Source organism: Rhea americana, unplaced genomic scaffold, assembly GCF_003343005.1.
Source record: "Rhea americana isolate MKP2758 unplaced genomic scaffold, rheAme1 scaffold_90, whole genome shotgun sequence".
In the NCBI taxonomy this organism is placed as follows: Eukaryota; Metazoa; Chordata; class Aves; order Rheiformes; family Rheidae; genus Rhea; species Rhea americana.
Genome location: NW_028187089.1, coordinates 2,386,729 through 2,406,493, shown reverse-complemented (window position 1 = coordinate 2,406,493; position 19,765 = coordinate 2,386,729). Strand labels below are relative to the sequence as shown.

General features: G+C 44.8%; 1 protein-coding gene and 1 long non-coding RNA gene across 2 annotated transcripts in view; both read right to left on the bottom strand.

The window, feature by feature from the left end:
- Window positions 1-5,869: 5,869 nt before the first annotated feature.
- The window catches only part of LOC146584700 (uncharacterized), a 38,604-nt gene continuing 24,708 nt past the window's right edge, over window positions 5,870-19,765 (bottom strand). Inside the window, exons 4-8 of the mRNA XM_085324297.1 lie at window positions 11,957-12,027; window positions 9,825-10,269; window positions 8,213-8,338; window positions 7,423-7,466; window positions 5,870-6,163 (exon numbers count right to left, since the gene is read on the bottom strand). Of these exons, the coding sequence (XP_085180423.1) occupies window positions 5,918-6,163; window positions 7,423-7,466; window positions 8,213-8,338; window positions 9,825-10,269; window positions 11,957-12,027 (932 nt within the window). The 3' untranslated portion in view covers window positions 5,870-5,917. The remainder of the gene's footprint in view (window positions 6,164-7,422; window positions 7,467-8,212; window positions 8,339-9,824; window positions 10,270-11,956; window positions 12,028-19,765) is intronic.
- LOC146584701 (uncharacterized) lies at window positions 15,548-18,685 on the bottom strand. Its single transcript, XR_014898159.1, has 3 exons — window positions 18,515-18,685; window positions 17,744-17,781; window positions 15,548-16,421 (listed from the first exon to the last, which is right to left on the bottom strand). It is a non-coding gene; the product is annotated as an uncharacterized LOC146584701 (long non-coding RNA).

Here is a 19,765-nt window from a genome sequence, read left to right as displayed (position 1 = left end):
GCAGAAGCTGGCAGCTCAGCAGCGCTGTGGGCTGGCAGCCCGGGAGGGCAGAGCTGCCTGATCATTCCCTGCATCGTGGGAGTGAACAGCAGTTCCCTGGTGTTCAGATCTAGAGGGGCCTTTCCTCACCTCTCTTTTGCTGGTGCCCGCAGGGCAAAGCAGTGACAGCTCCTAAGAGGGCCATTCGCAGCCATTGCACAGCACATCCCGCAGCCCCGTGGGAGCAGGATGGGCAGAATCGCGGGGCATTCCAGAGGTGACCCCAGCACAAGAAACACCGAGCTTGATTGCTAGGCCAAACTGAGGGGGAGACTCAGTCCAGCTCCTGTTCTAAGAGGGATTTCTTACTTCTGTTTTTACAGCAATAAAAATTGCAGTTGATGYCCCAGATTATTTCCATACTCTAAAAAGTGTAAGATTTATCCTCCTCCCCTTCTYAGACATCCAGAACCCTCTGTCCTGTCTCCTGAGAGGAAGATCCCAGTTCCCTGGCTGCACACTGGCATGATGGAAACACCTTTGTTAARGCACTAGGGGCAGAAGATGGGGGAATGCATGCAGGAGGACCGCTGTCTTAAATTCGAACACAAGGTGATCTCATGGGCTGGCCTGCTTCTAGTAGCGGCCAAGGAATCAGACAGACTCTGAAACACTTGTCTCTCTGCTAGCGGCTTTTTCCTCCACCAARGCAGATGCAGACTAGGGTCATCCACATCTCTCAAACTTCCTGCAAAGGGAATTTCAGTTTAGAAGAATGACATAACTGGCACTGAAAAGGAACAAGAAGCATCTGGGGACCAAGTTTTATGCTCTAGAGCTGGACTGAGTAACAGAGAAATGAGATATTGGTGAAGCTTTTAGCTCTACCACCTTGGAGCACCGAGGGAAGCTTTCCTGCCTTGTGGAGCATGGCTGGCCTGCAGTGCTGTCCAACCCTCTGCAGTACCAAAGCTACGGTGAGATGCCTGCTGGGACTGGGCAGCTGTGCCGATGTCGTCAGGCCTGGACTGGCCACCGATACAGTGKTACTGGACAGTTCCATCAGCCTTGTCTGAACGTTCCCCTGCTAGCCAGGGGAAGCACCCTGGTCCTGGGCCTCTTGTCTACCAAAGCAGGTCCAACACACGTGCTGCRATCAGCACAGCCCATCATTATCCTGAGCTGGCCTTGCATGCCTTACTGTCTCTTTTGCCGTTTCTTGATCTTTCTTTTCTCTRTTCCAATCTCCTTCCAAGCAAACAATCTGCCTGCAATTACTTTTTCCCTGCTGACCTCAGTTTTGATACCTCCACACCTGAATTTAGCATTTCTGATACCATTACCTAGGCAATCGCAGCCTCATCTGGTATTACTGAATTGATTACTTGGTCTTGCAAGACTGTCCCTCCAAAGGCCCTCAAAGCTCTCCTCCGGTTATGTGTGAAGTTAAGCTGTTTCTCTTATCACTCCCCCTCAACAACTCATGAAGCCCAGCCATGCCTCACAGCACCAGCTGTAACTTTTGATACATCTCACACCTTTATCTGTCACGGCCAGCAACTTCTCATGTCATACTCAGCAGTCTTCCACATCCTGTGTAGGCTGCTTAGCCTTAGGCCAAAGCCTTGCAGCTCTACCTAGCGGGCAGGACAGGAACTGTCAAACAGGAAGGGCGATGGCCTTTARGCCGGTCTACAAGGCATCTTGTAACTAACTTACTAAGAATCATATGCCAAACCATATGACCCAAACCATATGCCAAATCATATGCCCCAAACGGATTTTGGCTCTTTTTCTTTAAAAAAAGGCTGCTCCCAGCCAGATTCTGTCTTTCATGTTCTTTTGTTGCCAATTCTGCATTTTCATTTTTAATTTAACTTCTCTTTCTCCCTGTGTCCAGCAAAATGCAACTTCTCTCTTCCCATCTACTCAGTTCCTCAAGGAGTGCAGGGTATTTGTTGGGTCGTATCATACATCAGTTAACATTTTTTTTCATAACAGTTCAGATCTGCTGCATCCTGTGTACAGTTTACTTGAGTTTGGGACAGCTGAAAAACTAAAAGCAATGGTAGGAAGTGTACAGATACTCACAGAACACAAGTAGGAAAACGTATGCCTCATAAGGAACAACAGCTCTGTCCTATAAGTTTCCCATGGAGATTCCCTCCTTAAAGTAGTACATTTGTYAGGTGTCTCTTGGTAGCTGCAGTGGATGCATCAATGTGAACAGTGAAAACTGGGGTGACAGCTCAACCTATGGCTTCTTTGGAAAGATGTTACAGAATGAAGCTTTTGTTCTCCAGGCAGATGTTTTATCTGTTTCCAGGAAGGATGAAGTGCCATAGAGGAGTAYCACCAACGCACCATTCCCACCACATACCCATCATCCATAACCCACCATCCATAACTGCACCGCAGATTCATTTTTATCATTCAGGCCACTCTGTCCATATTACTCCTTTCACACATTTTTGGAAGAAAACTGTAAAAGCATATTCTCCACTTAATCTTAGATAAATTAAATGATAAACAAAGCAGGTTTCTGTTCTCCTTTCAAAGTATTTTAAAAGCTTTCCTAGTACTTGCGTAACATCTAGCACCTTTTGAGGAGCTGGCAAAGACAAAAAAGAAAACATAGCAGGCAAAACCTGTCATTATTGGTAAGAGACTCATGCTGTGAAGAAGAGATTTCACACATGCTGCTTTGGGCCAGCGAAGCTTATTGTGGTGGCAGAGAGATAGGAAAAGTGGCTGACCATCAGCAAAGTGAAACTCATGCTACAGACTGTTCCTGAAAGTACAGCCTCARTTCCCTCCCTGTCTCCTCTCCCAGGCTGCTGTAGCTTGAACAGTAACAAAGTGATGATCACCCATCTCTGCCAGAAATCAGAAGTGTTTGGATGAAATAGAAATGTAATGAAATTATCCAGCTGATCTTTAGAAATCCAGTCATCCAGTTGCAAATGGCTTTTGAACGGCTCCTGATATCCATGTAAGCACTTAGCTGAGGTGTCTGCAGAGAACTTTGCCTATGGCATTCCCCTAAATTCCCTGCCTAGGATTAAAAGAGAGAGGAAAAAAAAGTAAAAAAAAAACAATCAGTAGAGAAGAGACTTCATCAGATCAATGCTAGTGAAAAAGATGTGGTCTGGAGTCCCAGCTCTGCAAAACCAAGGGACTGCAGGCTCTTTCASTCTGCTTACATATAGAGAAAGCTGTGGCTTGAAGTTTTAGTGGACAACTGTAACCTCAACTGTACTATGTTCATCACTTGAAACTGTATCTCAGGTAGCTATGATATGCATCCTATTGGGTCTGAGAGATTCCTACACAAGGGACAATTGTGATTGATAAAGTTTTTCTTTCAAAGCAAATAGAATCTCAAAGGATGCTGTTCAGCCTTACGGGCCTGGAGTGGGCTGAGATGCAGAAAAATAAATTGTGAAGAGCAGCAATGTTGTTGAGGCAATTGGTGAACTACTTGAAATCTTTGAAATAGAAGGCTACCTGTATCCAGTGGGAGGGATTGTGTTCTGAGATGTGGGCAGCACACAGCACAGCACCTGACATAGAGATCTGCAAGAAATGAACCCTTTGCAATCACAAGGAAAACCACATTGACCTTTAACAGCTTTAAAGAACTGACAAAGAAGCACCTGGGAGGCAGAACTCTGTGAAGAAGCTACCTGATGAAGGAAATGAGAAAGCAGAAGCTGTCTGTAAAGCTCTTGGTTTAGTTGCAGGCACTGGAGSAATGGGTTAGAAAGAGAAGAAATCCCTTCTGTGCTGGCAACACAGCATCAGCAGGAGAGCAGGGCCCCAGGAGAAGTGGAAAAGATAACAGAAACAGGGAATCATGAAGAGCATCACAGACCAAATGTGTTCAGCTCAGAGAATGGTCTGGGTATTTCTATTACCCATGCACTGGTTGTATGTAGGTGTAGTAGTACTTTACCKCTTGGAAAGGCTCCATACTGGCACCAGGCAGCTTCTACAAGACCCGAGTTGCAAAGGGAGAATTTAATCACATCTAAATTGCATATCCTTAGTGCAGACACAGAAAACAAACCAGCAACTCACAGTGTGCRCAGCTTCAAGGCAATGGCTGTTACCTATTTTGCTCTCCCTCTGCAGGCGTTCAGCACAGCACAGACACGCTCTGTGCTAACAAATACCCCAAAGCCATCAGTAGTACAGCCTAGGTGCCACTGCACAGGGCAGAAGGAAAAGGACACTACAAGGGCAAAGAACATGAGGGAAGGCATATACATGCAATGGGATAGCTAGAGCCTACAAAAAATGTTACCCTACAGAGCCACAAATCTGCAGATGGCTAGGACTGCTCCTGTCTCTTGGTATTATCTTCTGGGAAGCAACAGTTCAGCCTGGGATGTTTCCATAGCACAATCCATAGTTTTCTCCATCCAGGTATCTTTTGCCCGGGAGGGAGGACCATTCCATGGGACTTGGAGGTTGTGTTTCTGAAAGACTGATGGATAATGAATTCATTCTATAGAAGGTCTTAATATTACTATAATATTGAGGCTATTTTGTGACTTACCAGGCACAGGGGAAGCCAAGTGGTTATTCTGCCAATTCTGTCAAACTGAAGATAAGCTCCATGGCTGCCCACAGTTGTGGAGAACCTGATCTATGTCCTGAGCAGCCTTCAATAATGGGGCAGAGACAGACTCCCAAGTCTGTCAAGAGGACTGTCAGTAAGGCAGTGACACTATATGATCAAGCCTGAGGAGTGACAGTCATATTTACTGTGTTTATTTGCTCTTTCTTCACTTTTTTAGTACTTTCCTCTCTTTTGCTATTTAAGGCCTTATGCTAACTACAGCAATGGCTCTAATTTTACYTAATGCAAGGTTTCTGAATTTTTGGTTTTATTAAATCACAAAGTATTTCTGTTTTCTGGAGCAAAGCTCTGTCGTCATGAACACCAGGAGACCTGAGCAGCCAAATGATGAGGCAGGGTTTCACCCYGGGCCAGGAGAGGCCTGTGTGCTAGCTACAGGATATTTAGCTGGAGATGCAGGTGGGAGGTAGAGAAAACCATGTTTGACACTGTGTGTCTTGTACAAAACATTTCTTCCCTTGCTAAAGGGAGGGGACCTCCAAACATGAAGAGGAGAAGGCAACAGCAGCGATTTCTATGCTATCTCCAAGAGATTCTTGCTCTGCCACTTGGCTGGCACTGCGTGTTCTCAAAGTGGCTGTGGTTGGGAAATACCAAGGCTTCTCATCCTTGCCTTATATCCATTGATGGGTCCTAATGTTCTGCTACACACTCTGGTTTACCATGACACCCAGAAGGACAGAAAAACTGATTTATGTCCTCACAACATTTTAAAGATGCCCAAAAATGCCAGTGCTGATAGAAATGTGGACTTTTGATTTTAAACTAGAATTACACAGCTCTGCTTTCTTCCACCTACATACACACCGTTTTGCGGAAGTAATTTATATACCAGGAAATCCATTTCCATCTCCTTGCACTTCACAGGGAYATTTCAAAACAATAGTGGAGGAAGCTATTGTGTTGGTATCCTAAGGTCACGCATTGTAGGAAGAACGCACATAACAATTATTTGGAACACTCCTAAAAATAAGAACAACTTTTCAGTCCAAATAATCTTCATATATTCTTTTAATATGACAAGACTGTTGGCAATGAATCTGGGACACAAGATTAAGATCCATTTAATGTTCTCTGTCACCACTCCAGTTAAGGTGAGTCTATGGAAGTAAGGTTCCCACGGACCAAATTGTTGATTGGTCTTTGCCTTATGAATCTTTCTCTTATGCCATGTGTCTTTGTACACAAAATTCTCCAAATCCTTTACAGCCTGCACTCAGTGTGCAGACTAAGAGCTGCTGGAGTAAGAGCACTGAGGGTCACATCAGTGACAAAAACATTCTCTCATCCTCTTCACTTCGAAGCASAACTGTCTTTAGCAAAGTTCAAGGCTTCCACTTGAGGCAGATCCACAGTCTCTGCACAAGATGACAGTGGCCAATCCAGTCCTGGTGGATCAGAGAAGGCTACAGACATGTACACAACCTCTGGTGCTGCTCTCTGCTGTGACTGTTCAAYGTTGTCTCCAACTCTGGCATAAATAGTCGCTACATCCCTCATCATGGTGCTTTCCATGGGAGACTCCTCAGCATTTGAGACCTAGAAAAGGCAAAGAAAACAGCAAAGATGAGTGCCTTCTCCAGAGGCTCTGTCAGGATCAAGCAGTGTACAGAGTTACTGACTTGCAGTAGACAAGAAGAGGCTGGTAGCAACAGGGGCTGTGTGAAGTCAAGATGGCTTTGCATACAGATACATTATAAGCATAGTACAGATTTGTGAGGGATGAGGAAAGTTTGGTCCCAGCTCTGTCTACATGAATGCAGAACTGGTGCAGTCTATCAGGCACACATGATAGGTGCCTTGCTACTCCTCCCATGTATTTTGCCCAAGAATCTCTCAGACAAGACCATGTTCTGCCTCAGACACRGCTTAGATGACAGACTAAAGAGTTCTATGGACACTAGAAGCAAAGATAAAAATCTTTGCTGAAGATTTTTTGTAGTTCCCCACAGAGAGGGGAATGTAGCCTCCACTGTGGCTATTTTTTACTGAAAAAAAATCACAAAAAAAGTTTGGGAAATACTAAACCTTCTCATCCTTTCCTTATATCCATTTATTACTGATGGGTCCCAATGCTCTGGTACATACTATCTGGTTTACCTTTTACCTTTTTGCCTTCTTTGTATGGAAATTACTACAGGGGAAAGCTGGTAGGATCTGCAAGAGAGACTCTCTTGAGTGTCTTAGCACTTCTGGGACATCTGCCAGCACCATGGAGTCAYCTTCTATGGATCCCCAGTGTTGGTCAGAGCAGTCACTTGAGCCACCTGACTGATGTCTCCTCCTTAGGTTTCTTTGTCTCTTTCTCATTGCTTTATTCAAATTCACAAGCTGTCAGTAGCACTTCTTCATGGATAAAACTCCACGTGAGATGGGTCCCTAGACCACCCATACCAACCCCTAAAGAGGTGCTGTTGCATAAATTTATGAGGCTAGGAAGCAAGGAAGGATGATCATCTACTTTTTTCTCTCCATTTAATCATTCTAGCTTTTCTCTTGTTGCCGTTGGCCAAAGCTGGCTCCAGGCTTCTCAGCCATGAAGGTAAAATTCAGGCTGATGCAGACAAAGCCTGAAGTTTGGGGACTGAAAGGGAGAGAGGTGGAATGGAATGGAAGAGAGCAGCTCAAGTCCAGCTGGGGGAAAGGGCAGGCACTTTTTAGTCTTTCCTTGGAATAATAAATTAACCTCCTAATTTTATATTCACAACCTGGTTCTTACAGCTCAGTATATCTTAAGCAAGCCAGTTAGCAGTTACCCAGCTGCCTGTGTCAAAGTGTTTTCTTATTTTTTCAAGTACCTCTTGTTGTCTAATGATTCTCATTTTCTTCTGTTGAACTGCACCTAGGAAAAGGAGAGTTACATTATATTATTTGACAGACACACTAATAGTCTGTATCTTCCTTTCTTCTAGTGCTAGAGAACTAAGATTACTTTATTGACCCTGTCTATTGACAGGTTGCAATGTGGATTTTGCCTTTAGGATGGAGATTTCTGTARCCACTTTCTCCAAGTATAAGCAAAATATCTACTTGTAATCAAAGAAGTTTGTTTCTTGTCAAATCAAATTGAAGGTACCCACAGGGATGAAGGTTTTGAAGACATCACTGCTGGAAGCTGGGGAGATATGTGTACCTTCTGGTTTATATTAAAGTGGAAACATCCTCAAGTATTCTCTTCAACTGGAATTTTAAAGTAACTACAATAGTGTAGTCATAACTACGCTTAGAGGATGCATTCTGGAGTACACAAAATTGTACTTATTTTATAGGACTGATATATTACAGTATTTTTATTCTGGTCTTAGCACCTAAATGTACGTGTTCTCCAGAAAACTTTCATCATTGGAAATGCGATAGACCCATGCCATGCAGCTACATTATGAAGCTGCATCAGGGACTTTAAACACATTCAGTGACTCTTAGAACTGAAGGAGGTAACACATTTCAGGGGACTTCTTACGGACGGAATAATTTTGGTATGAAAAGYAGGACACAGGTCTCACCAGAACCTTCCACTAGCTTTATCTCCTAGAATAGGTCTGGAGGAAGCAACCTCAAAGCATAAATTGCAAGAGCAGATCCACTCACCCAGATGCCATATGCAGTAGAAGAGCAGGAATAGCAGAAGGAAGGAGATTAAACAAGAAGAAACTCCAATTACGTAGGTAGAGATCTGGCTTGAAATTTCCTTTTTTGGCTCATTATGGTCTGACACTTGAAAGAAAATACGTGATATGAGTGTTTTCTGAAGGAATAGTTGCAACGGTTGCAGAATATTTTCTGGAGAACATGCCTTCTGGTCAAAGAGTACTCTCTTTGTGATCAGAAAGCCATGTAAGTAGACGGAGAGTAGCACTGTGGACACACAGRTTAAAGGAAATATTTCATCGCAAAAGACCCACCCACATCTACAGCTCAGGTATGAGTTTCTTTTCTTGCACTGACTGATTGCATGTCTGAGCAGTTGTGCTGCCTCTGCTTTGGGCAATGAGTGCCTTGTGGGCTGCAAATGCTGAGCTGTGAGGGGTTGCCGTAACTCCAAATCAGATACCGCAGCCCTCTTCTCCCCTCCTGGAACCATCCAAGAAAATATTCTGAGGAATACTTCCATCCTGAAGTAGAGAAAGCATTCTCCAGTCCTGCCCACAGAGCGCAAAGATGTTTAGTGCTATGTCTGTAATGATTTGGAGTCTACCATAGTCAGATACTGCCATCCAGATTGTAACATCTGCTTTGTACACAGAATGGCAGCTGAGTTGCGGAAGAGTCATGAGTGCAAATGCAGCACTGTTTCACGCCTTGACAGATGGCAGTGAGTCGGACAAAATCAAGGAAGGGTATTGGAAAACTACTGTATGCAAAGTCAGAACTTCAAAATCCCTACGTTCATCATGGAGAGTGTAAACTAGGCCAGGAAACAGCTGGAAAATGGGGAAAAAACAACAGGCAAAACTAGAAACAGAGATGGGTTTAATACACCAAGACTAGGTGGCAACTGTGAATAAATAACCCAAACTTGGCCAGGTTACAGAAGGAGCTCATTCTGTAAGAGAATCCAAGGCTGCCAGCTTGACTGACTTCCCTGTGATGCTATCTGTGTTTTTTGTGTACATGAATAGCAATCATTCAGTATACTTTTATTAGCCCACCTGGCCACAGATTTATTCCTGAGCCCTTTATTATCCCCAGTGAATACTGAATTTCCTCCAATATAAGAGCCAGATCCAGTGGTTAAGTTTCTCATCCCATTTCTCTCAAATGTATTGATTAATATTAGATAAACATGAGGCTGGTGAAACACTATTACTTATTTAATGACAATCAGCTACACAGGAAGCCCTTATACTGCGTTCTGTTACCCAGTGTGCAAGCAACAAACAGATGCACAGGGTCAAGATATTTGTTTACTTCATTTCTGCACAGAGATGGGTGATAGGTGGTAAATCCACAAAGCTAGCACCCATCTCTGTGGGTGATTTAACCTAGCAATAGAGGGGCAGAATGAGTTTCCTGCCATAAATAGAAAAGCTACTTACAACACCACACAKGACATCCCTTGAAATCCTGTCTTCACCGCAGCAACATATCCCTTGGGGAAGTAGGACAAATATCCTACCAGCATTCCCTCTTCTTTCTGTATGCATCACTGGGGTAGGTTAGGTGATGTCTGTGCTGAGCACGCTCTCACACTCACACTCACCTGGATTGTTAAGGCTAAAATGAGAGTTGTACACAGTTAAGGTGATGTTCTTGGTTTGGGCTGGCTGTTTGAAGGTGATGCTGTACACCCCGCTGTCAYTGAGCTGCAGGTCCCGGAGCAGCAGGGATGCGTTCTCCGGGAAAAGCACAGCGCGACCTTGGTATGCCGAGTGTAGGAAATGGTTTGCAGAGCAGTGCTTGGGAGCTCCCTCAGCACTCAGGGAGCAGTTCAGCACCGTGCAGGTGACAATTTGCTCAGAGCGGTTACTGAACGTCCAGTGAAATGGCAAYGGGAAGCGAGAGGAGCTGCTGAATTTGTAGGACACAGGTAGGAGCACAGACTGGCCCACAGTGCCATTGACCAAATCCTGAGGGATTTCAGCAATGAGAGCCAGGTTTTCTCCTGCAGAGAACGAGGAGGGGCAGGTTAGTAACATCACTTCATTCTGATGTGTGAAAAAACAGACTGTCTGTGACTGCCTCTTCTCTTTCTCAAACATGCCCAGTAGGGAACACACCTCACTCCACYGACACATTTTCTGCAGCTTTATCTATGGAAATCAGTTCTCAGCAAAATGCAGCCACCACATCCATACCTACAGATTTTACAGAGAGACCYGAGCTATCATGGTAAAGAGGGCTCTATCCCTCCAATGCTTGTAGAGACCATCTTGGGCTGTGAGTGTTGAGCCCGCCCGTAAGTAGGGGCTGCAATCCCAGCGAGGGCTGAAAAAACACAGGTTGGTTGGTCTTGGAGATGGGCTAACATGGTCAGGAGTTCCCAGCATTATTTGTTCCCTGACACTTGAGCACATTGCGCCATTTTATGGCCAGATGTACTTTTCTGTACATCTACATTTGAAGGTACTCTCAGCCTTCACCCCTCCCCATCCCTATTTGGGGAAGGGGGAGACAACGGCACGTTCCACCTTGTGCTCTGCAGCAACCTGTGGGTGGAACACACTCTGTCAAGCAAATCCTGCCAAGAGCCTGTCAGGGACTGATGCCACCGCAGGTTCCTGACAGCACAAGCCAAGAGCTGAAGGGAGAGCTGAAGGGGAGAGCTGAGCTCAAACCCTCACAGCAGAGCAGGTTGTGGGTCTGGGACAAAAGCTGTGAATCTCACCCACAGGCTTAGTTTCCAAGCCCATTTTTAAGAACTAGCAGCATTTGTATGCTTGGAGACAAGTTCCCTTCCCTGCCCAGTGGGGTCTTGGATGTCTCCTTCCATGAGGAGCCACCTGAACCTTACAAGGATGCTTGGATGGGGAGGGCTGAGAGCAGCCTGTGAGAAAGAGTAGTCCTTCAGAGCAAACTTACTATGAGTTCTCTGTATGGCTTCCCAGCCTTCAGTGAGCTATGACTCTGATCCAACCAAAGACAAGCATCTGGTGTCACTGCCTGTACTGCCCATCCACAGCACAATGAAGTATTTGCTGGGTTGCTCTCCTATGGTGCACCACATCCCCCCAAAGAGTTTTCAGCTCAGCCCATTCCAGACTTACCAAGGAGCAGAAGAATGGAGCTGAAGCTCCTGCAGTGCCAGCGAGAGGACATTTGCTCCTGGTCCCTGAAGATGCAGGTGCTGCAGAGCTCACACAAGTTTAAGCCTAGCTTGCACTGTGAKGGAATGGAAGCTTTTGCTGTCCGATTACCACGCCTCTGGCACGGGGTCACTAACCACCAGCTCAGGGGAGGTAACCACTCCGTTGTTCCAGCAGCATTGGCTAAGGTCTCTGCTGAGGCAGCAAGTGAGCATCTCTGAAATGTTGTCTCAGCCCAAGAGGAAGTTGTTGACTCTTCCTTAGTCTCCCCTCTGTGCTGGAGGCTTCATTTGCAAGTGTGCCAGAGTTGAYAGTTTCTTCGTATGCTCTGCAACAGCACTTTTCGAGCAGTTGAATGCCTGAAGTGCGACCTGGGGTATGATGATGCCCCATGCCAGAGACTAGCCCCACTCAGCCCATGGGCTCCCAGAGAAATACACTGTCTGGTCTCCATGTAAGCCTGCAGATATGCCTGGCTCTCTATTGATATTCAGCCAGATGAAGCTGTTTGCAAAAACACCCTTCCAGAACTGGTAATCCAAAGAAAGTCAAGTTCTTTGTAGAGCAGTGAGGCTGTCTATGTACTTACCGGTTGCAGAAGGGAAAACATGCAACCCCCTTTCCTTCCCTGGTGGCAGGCATGCAGGTGGACAAGAGCCGCTACCAGGCACAAGCGGAGCCAGCACAAAGATCGGGGGACGCTCTCAGGCTGCTTGGAGGGAAGTGCTTCTCCCCCTGTGGGGCCAGAAGGAGAAGTGCAGATGTGACATCACCGTGCTAGGGCAGCCCTTGCCAGCCGCTGTCTGTGCTCTGTTGCTGTGGAAATGGAGACTTGAACCTGGGAAGAATGAGCATGAACTACAAGTCCAGAAGCCACAAGAYAGGCCTGAGTTGGAGACTCACCAGCTCCCTGCACCCACAAGACTGCTCTCATGTGAACATGGGACTGCTCCACTCCTGTGGCACCAGGATTTCACTCCCTCACTGTGTTCCTCTGGTTAATAATCCCAGCACAACATTTGCAAGAGTGGGAGCACACCTCCTGCACGTGGCCAGTCCCCTGTAAAAACACGCCAGGGCAGAAGTRGAGCACTGCTTGCCTATTTTGAGTTGGTTGCTGTTGTTTAGAGCTGACCCACAGCTTTGCGGTCACAAAGGAGAGATTTGTGTCAGTGCGTGGGGAGCACAGCTGCAACAGGGGCCTGTTTGCTTGCTGGGCTGGTCTGATTTTGTGCTTAGTGAAGACTGGACATAGCTCCTGGGAACACCAGAGCTACTGGATGGTGAGATGGGGAGCAAGAGAGAAAGGGCAGAAGCACAAATCYGAAGCAATAGAAGAACATTTGGTGATTTGTAGTTTCCACTACAAGCCACTTTACTCTTTCTCCCTCAGAGAACATCAGTAAGCTGGCATGAAAAAGCAGCCTGTATATCCTGACGAGCCTTTTAACACTTTGGGCTTATTAGAATCTCTGGAAAATTATTCACTTCTTCACTTGCTGCTCTCACGTGTTTGGGAGGAACAGGTTGTTGGAGGAAGGTGTATTTGCCTGGAGGAAAGGATATTTAATGGAAGAGGAGAAAGGGTACTAAACTGTAAGAAAAGTTATTTGACTGAGGACAAACAGGGCACCTTTCCTGGGATGGAATGTTTATAAGTGTGAGCTGTCATCATAGAAGAGTCAGGACTTTTCCACAATGTTTCCTTTCCAAAGTATATTTGCTTCACATTCAATTGCAGACAGAGAAAAGGTAATTCTTTATTAAATTTTCCTCTGATGGAGAAGGTCCACCAAGTGGGAAAGGGCTTTACTGGACAGGATGTGTGCGAGCCTTGCAGAGCTGAGCTARCTGTGAGATGCAGAGAAGAGCACCAAAACTCAGTGATGGTGCTGGGGAGGGGGAAGGTGTGAGAGAAGTTCTAAAGTGGTGATTTTTACATGCATTTGGGCTTAGCATTGGGTGGAGGGACAGAGATTTGTAGCTACTTTGAWTCTAAAGTGGGCTGCAGACACATTGGTTTTGAAGAAGGTTCCTCACAACTGTCAGTCCACATCCGCGTGGGCAGAAGTGCAGAAAATCGCGGGAGGTGGAGTTACAGCAAGTGCTGCTTGTCACACAAAATGAAATGAAGCCTGCTGACCATGAGCAGGGGCAGCAATCCCAATACTGGCTGGAAAACACAAGTCTCTGGCCTCAGCGACGTTTTTTCTTCTCTTCCAGGAAATGGCACAGCCTAAGCTGGGTCAGCTGTTACAAATTCCACATCGGGTAAATTCATGTTTCCCAAAACACATCTGACACCAGACAAAGCCAATTCAAATGTATTTTAATATCACAAATATGAAACCTTAAGAGTTCTTTCGAAGTTACAGCTATCTTGCAGTTATCCTTCATGGCTGTACAAAATCATCAGTGATAAATAAAACAGCACTGATATAATGCAACCATATGGATAGAAATAGTAAACACGAGCACAGTAAGTGGCTGTACTGTGTCATATTGACAGTCCAGCTTTTCCACTATCTTCTCAGAAAGCAGCTTTGCCAGATGCCTGTCAAAGAGTCTATGAGCCACGCTGTGACTTATCCCTCCAAATTTCCAGCAATTTGTGATTCACCATCAGCTGCTTCCCCTTATATCAGCTCATATATTATCTTGATTCAGGTTGCTACATACCTTTCAGTCTGCCCCATCCCAGACTTAACCATGAGCAGCAGGACAGAACAGAGGGTCTAGCAACTTTGGAGAGAGATCATGCCTCAGCACGCAATCATGAGAAGCAGAGCATCCATACTGGCTTCAAAACTTGCATGGATACAAGCTAGACACTTCCCAGCCATTTCCTGCATCTCATCTGTATCTACAAGCATTATTTTTAATTTAGTGATTTTTAATCACTCCAGATAGTCCTGCTAGAGTCTAGCTGCAAGCAGGTGCTTCTGCAGCCTTTCCTTCTCTTATAAGGACACGAGGCAAAGTTTTGTTACTGTGGCCTGAAATAAGCCAACAAAGGTGGTGCACTGCTTWAAAGAAATAAGCCTCTTGCAAGAGAGACTTTCCCCTCTGATTTTTAATGTAGAAATACTCAGTACATATTCTGGTCACTTCCCTCCCAACAGACCAGCTCTGCTGCAAGGAAACTACCTCTTTTCTATAAATCTTCCAGAAACTTCTCAACCAGTTGCTCAACCGGTCATATTTAAACTAAATTAAAAAAACCAACAAAAACAAACAAAAAAACCCCACATTATTGCCAGGGCTGTACTGACTACCTGTGATGGGGCTGTTCCTTTACAGGAGGGTATTTCACACACATCAGTTGAGATGCTTGAAAGATAACTAGTCTCWACCATAGTGTGTCCGGTTAATGTACTCAAGAACTTTTTCATAGTGATATTTCAGTGTATATTTTAAAAATTCATGTTTCCCATATGGTGATCTCCAGCAGGCCCCCAAGCCAAAGAGAATCCTGTTATTACAGTTAGTGGCATCAGATTTGCAGCAATCTGCAGATCACATGCATCCTCCTCTTTCATTTTTATTCCACTAAAGAGTGGTTGTTTCCACCAAATAAAACAGAACTCTCGCACCACACTTCACAGGACAAAATGATTCTGCTCCAGACTAGCACGTCAGGATTTAGCAGTGAGCTGGACAAAACATGGATGTACTGAAAGTGAATCACTGTTCTCACAGTCTCTACTCCCATTCTCCTCCATTCCTGTCAATGTGCTCTCCACATTGAGTACCTCAACTGCAGACCTAGAGGAACACAAAGAGGGAAGACAACCCAGCCAGGGGCTTCTCCTTGAGGAAGCTGGATCTGAGTGTCTTCTCTTTAGCTGGCAATTGGGCAATTTCAGCTAACAGCCTGCAGCTCTGCCAGCACCACCTTCTGTTTTYGGCTCGGACAGCAGGTCCAGGCTTGCTGCCTGCTCCATAGTAAAACAACAGTATCTTGAGGGTGGCAGAGGACCAAGCCACCAAGTGTGATGCAATGATGCCTGGCAGGAGATGGATCTGGAACCCTAGCTGCACAAACCCTATGTGTGCCCAAGCCAGCAGAGACACAGGAGGCCTGCTGTGGTCCTTCCCCAGTGCTGCAGGGCAACCTCAGAGGTGCTCTCCGAGATCCTCCCCACTGGCCTGCCAACAACCACTAGCCTAGGCTGGAGAGGAAAAGGCTCATTTTTATTACATATAGGAGGACTCTCACCATTCACAGCTGCCACCRTCATGACAGGAGAGAATCTTGCCCCATACCAGCCCAGTCCACTGTTACAGCTGATATTCAAAGTCTATGGACACATTCAGTCTGTAACATTGCTCCAAACTGTCCCTGCCCAATAACATACCTAGTTCTATCAGTGACTCACAGGGCACTATCAAAATATATTCCATAAGGCATTCATCAAGTTTTGGGGACCTTGATAAATGTAAATAAAGCACCAAAGCATCAATGTCTTCCAGATCTCCTTGGAATGGAGAGTGGATCGATTGCTATTCATTTACTCTAATAAAATTATATAATACATTGCCAGAGACAACAGTCATAAAAGTTATGAGGGACAGGGTAACATTAGCAGCATTTGATCTAGAGATCTATTTACATAAATACAGAATTAATACAGCTAGCTCGGGACTCAGGAGATTATTTCTCTTGTTAGTTTAGGCACAGCCCAAACTGTTTGGTCAAACAGCTAAAATGTTGTGCTCAGAGTACAGGAGTGGTTTCTGAGTATTAATCCTAGACAATGCCAGCTCTGTTGATGGGGAAGTGTCCTGCTCTCTGCCAGCTGGAGCTATCACAGCAGTGCTGTGCTTGTTCTTTTAAAAAGCATCTCTTTTTCCAGATGATGAGTTCTAGCTTGAAACAACTCCCACAGCTTTGTTAGTCACCCTTGTACATCGTCTTTGAGCTACCATTTGCTAAATACTGTGAGCACATCACAGTTTTTTGGCTACCTCTTCCCAAAGTAGAYGACATTTATGTAAATCCTTTCCAGGTCTGCCTCTGACCATCTTCTCTGTGGCTCGTTAGGGCTTTGGACCTGCGTAAACATAGATACAGAAAACACTGAAGATAAGAATCTTTACCTGGTGGATACAGAGATCAGCATGCGAGTTTCATTTATGCAGTGCATCCTTGGGCTGCAGCTTTGTCCTCTGACCTCACACCAGACATCACATCCAGGACTGCTGACCCATTAACAGCAGAGAGCTGTCTGATACAGCAACATGAGACAGTTGATAGACCCCAGTCCTTTTCCTAGCATACAAGCGCAAAAGCAGCAGGGACACAGGGGACCTGCTGTGCTTCCTCTATCAAGTATTTTGCCCTAACATCTCCATAAAACCTGAAACCTGGTAGTCTTACAGCATGAGACTTGCTGRGCTCAGGTATGTCACAACCATACCTGAGGTTGTGTATGCTGCTCTGAACAGAGATAAGGACCCCTTCTTTGCACACTGCTATACAAAATGCTGTATCCATTGGCTGCCTCTAGAAGCTGCACTCTAGGCCTGGCTCTTATATAGGCCTCTGCCTAGCACTGACTAAAAGGGAACTTGACCCTCCCTAATAGAGGATCATCTGGGGAAAAAAGGCCCCAAACACCCTCTGGACAGGAGCAACCAATAGAGCTCATTAACAGCAGCTAGAGCTTCCTGGGAGAAGTTAAGGCCTTCTGCAGCTGTCCTTACCTAGCTCTCCTCAGCTGTCAACCACAGACACTCTCTATTTCCTCAGGRAGTTCCCAGAAATCCTCCTTAATCTCCAACAAGGTTTTCAGGAGATCTAAGTAGAGCCCAGAAACTGCTGCACAAACAGGTCTGCATCTGTTGGCTGCCTCTGTCAGYTGTGCTGGAGGAGAAACAACCTGTGCACCGCAAGGATAATGTGAGGAAGATGGGGGATTTTGATCCACTGCTAGGCCACAACTGTCTCAGAGTCCAGAGATCTTTTCTCATATCACACCCRTTTACCTCTGCCCCAAACAAGGACAGCCACCTCTTCTCCCCTAACTGATGAAGGCAAGAGGAGAGAAAAGGGACTAGGACTAAGACCAGGGTCAGACATGATGCTCTCTCTGGAAGACAGSAGAAAAAGGGTGCAAGATGCAAGACTGGACCTCCTTCTACAAGGTAGCAGTTGTCCTAGTTTGATGACTTACAGAGAATAAATTCATACCATAGATTACATGCATTTCTCAAAAGGTATGAATATTGCCAGGCTATTTGTGGTATTACACCAGCCTGAGTGCCTTCATCCTCAGGAAGAGATTCCTATTAGCTAACTCAAACTGATTCAAGTCARTCTGTGTCCAGAAGCTCCCATGTCAGAGCAGAAGGGTTTTTTTATGTCTTACTTTACCTGTTGATTTATGCATCTCATCAGTGGAAGAGCTTCCCCTGCAAGAAATTTTGTTTGCTTTAGTATTTTTTTCACACTGATATTTGGCAGTCACACTGGTGAACAATGGTATCATTTCTGCCTAGGGAGCAAGCACTACTTAGTCTTTCTGAAGACCTTCGAGCCATCTACCAATGTGGGTGTCGCTACAGGTTATAGATTTCTTTAAGGTCCTCCTCAGAATACAGGCAGAAAATGCTACTTATAAATAATGACAGCACTCATCCTGCCCATGGAATCTTTAAGAATTTGGTTTTCAAACATATGATTAGTAAGATTTGGAGAATCTGTGGGCTTCCAAGCAGAAGCATACTAAATATCCACCCATTATTTTATATGTCACCTACTTCAAAGGTTTTCAGATGCAGATACATGACTATGTTGTTCCTCTTATCTACAGGAATAATATTTTTTCCCCACGGTATAGTGAGTTGAGCTCCAGAACTCAGAGACCAACATGTTGTATCAATCAGCCTCATGCAATACACCCATGCGGTGTGTCTGATACCTTGTACTAAATTGCAAATTCCAAATATATCCAGTGAATGTACATTGGGCCTTGCAGCTCAGCTAGACTGATGGTTTGGAGTGTCCAGAATATTTCATGTTACTTTATTCATGAGGGGCAAAACATCTGCATTTCTGGATCTACAGGATTACTGACCACAAAAATATTCAGGAGGAATCAGGACAGGAGGTGTAAAGGTGAAATATAGGACTATATCCACTCACCTCTGTGCCATGCATAGCAGAACAGCAGCAGAAGCAGCAAGATGAAACAGAAGCATCCAGCAATAATAACAAGGATTTCCTGTCCAGACCTCCCTCCTCCAGCTTCAGTAGCTGAAATATGAAAGAAAATGTTTTCCATGAGTATTTTAAAGAGTTAATTATAACTGTTGAAATACATTTACCACAGAAGGCTCCCTYTGGTTACAGAACAGGAAAGTACTGATCACTACGGAGGATCCTCTGCGTAAAGGAAATTTGTAAGTAGGAAATGGCCATCCCACAGGTGGGATACGTAACCTCAGCCTGACTGCAGTGTGTGGCTGCATCATGTTTGCTTGCCTCAGCTCATACTGTGGGCTGCATGCTTGGTGCTCTGAGTCATTACTGCAGCCCTGTGGAAGATACATGTCAGAGTTGCTGGCAGGGCTGAACCCCCTCAGAGAGTACTGCATTTATGACAAATAGTCCAGGACAGATTAGCTCTCATTATGAATGCAAAAAATYCAAGCAATTATTTCTTTGGGGGCAAATGTAAAGTTGGTTTGGGGCTTTTCTAATTGATTATAACTCATTCCCATGAGTTCCAGGTTTCACTGAGCTCTGAAAACTCCTCTCTAAGAGCTAGTGTCCTGCCAGTTCTCAGGATTACTTTGGGCCAAAATGCACAAGCTTTTGTGTAAACTACTTGGATTATATCACAATTGGATAATACAGGCAGAATTATTTCATTTATTTGACTTTTATAGCAGATTGTAATAGGGATGTAAGACAGTCACTATTGTGAACAGTCTTGTGTATCTCAAGATAAGGCAATAACATTCATCAGAATTAACCCAACATAAAGTTAGAAATGTTAAAGGGCTGCACAGATCAGAGAGGATGTCTGAATACATTGCAGAAATGCTGCAGAAAGTTTACACAGCTGCTTGAAACAGAGACAAAGCAATGTCCAAATTACATTGCAAAGTCAGAACAGACATTCCAGCCTTGGCCATCTTACTAAAAGAGTCTGATGATCCAGGTCCAACAGGTAATTAATTAATTACCTAAGAATCTCTTAGGCCTTTTTTTTAATTTGCAAATATCACAAGCCACAAAGTTTATATATTTTTGTAGACATCCAGTCTCAAGTTTGTCATTTGATTCATATTAACATCAAAGCTGTTCTGAGCCATAATTTACAACTTTGCTAGTGAAAAATAACTTCATTTAGCAATTACTAGTACTAGCAAAATCCTTCTCGGTGACTGA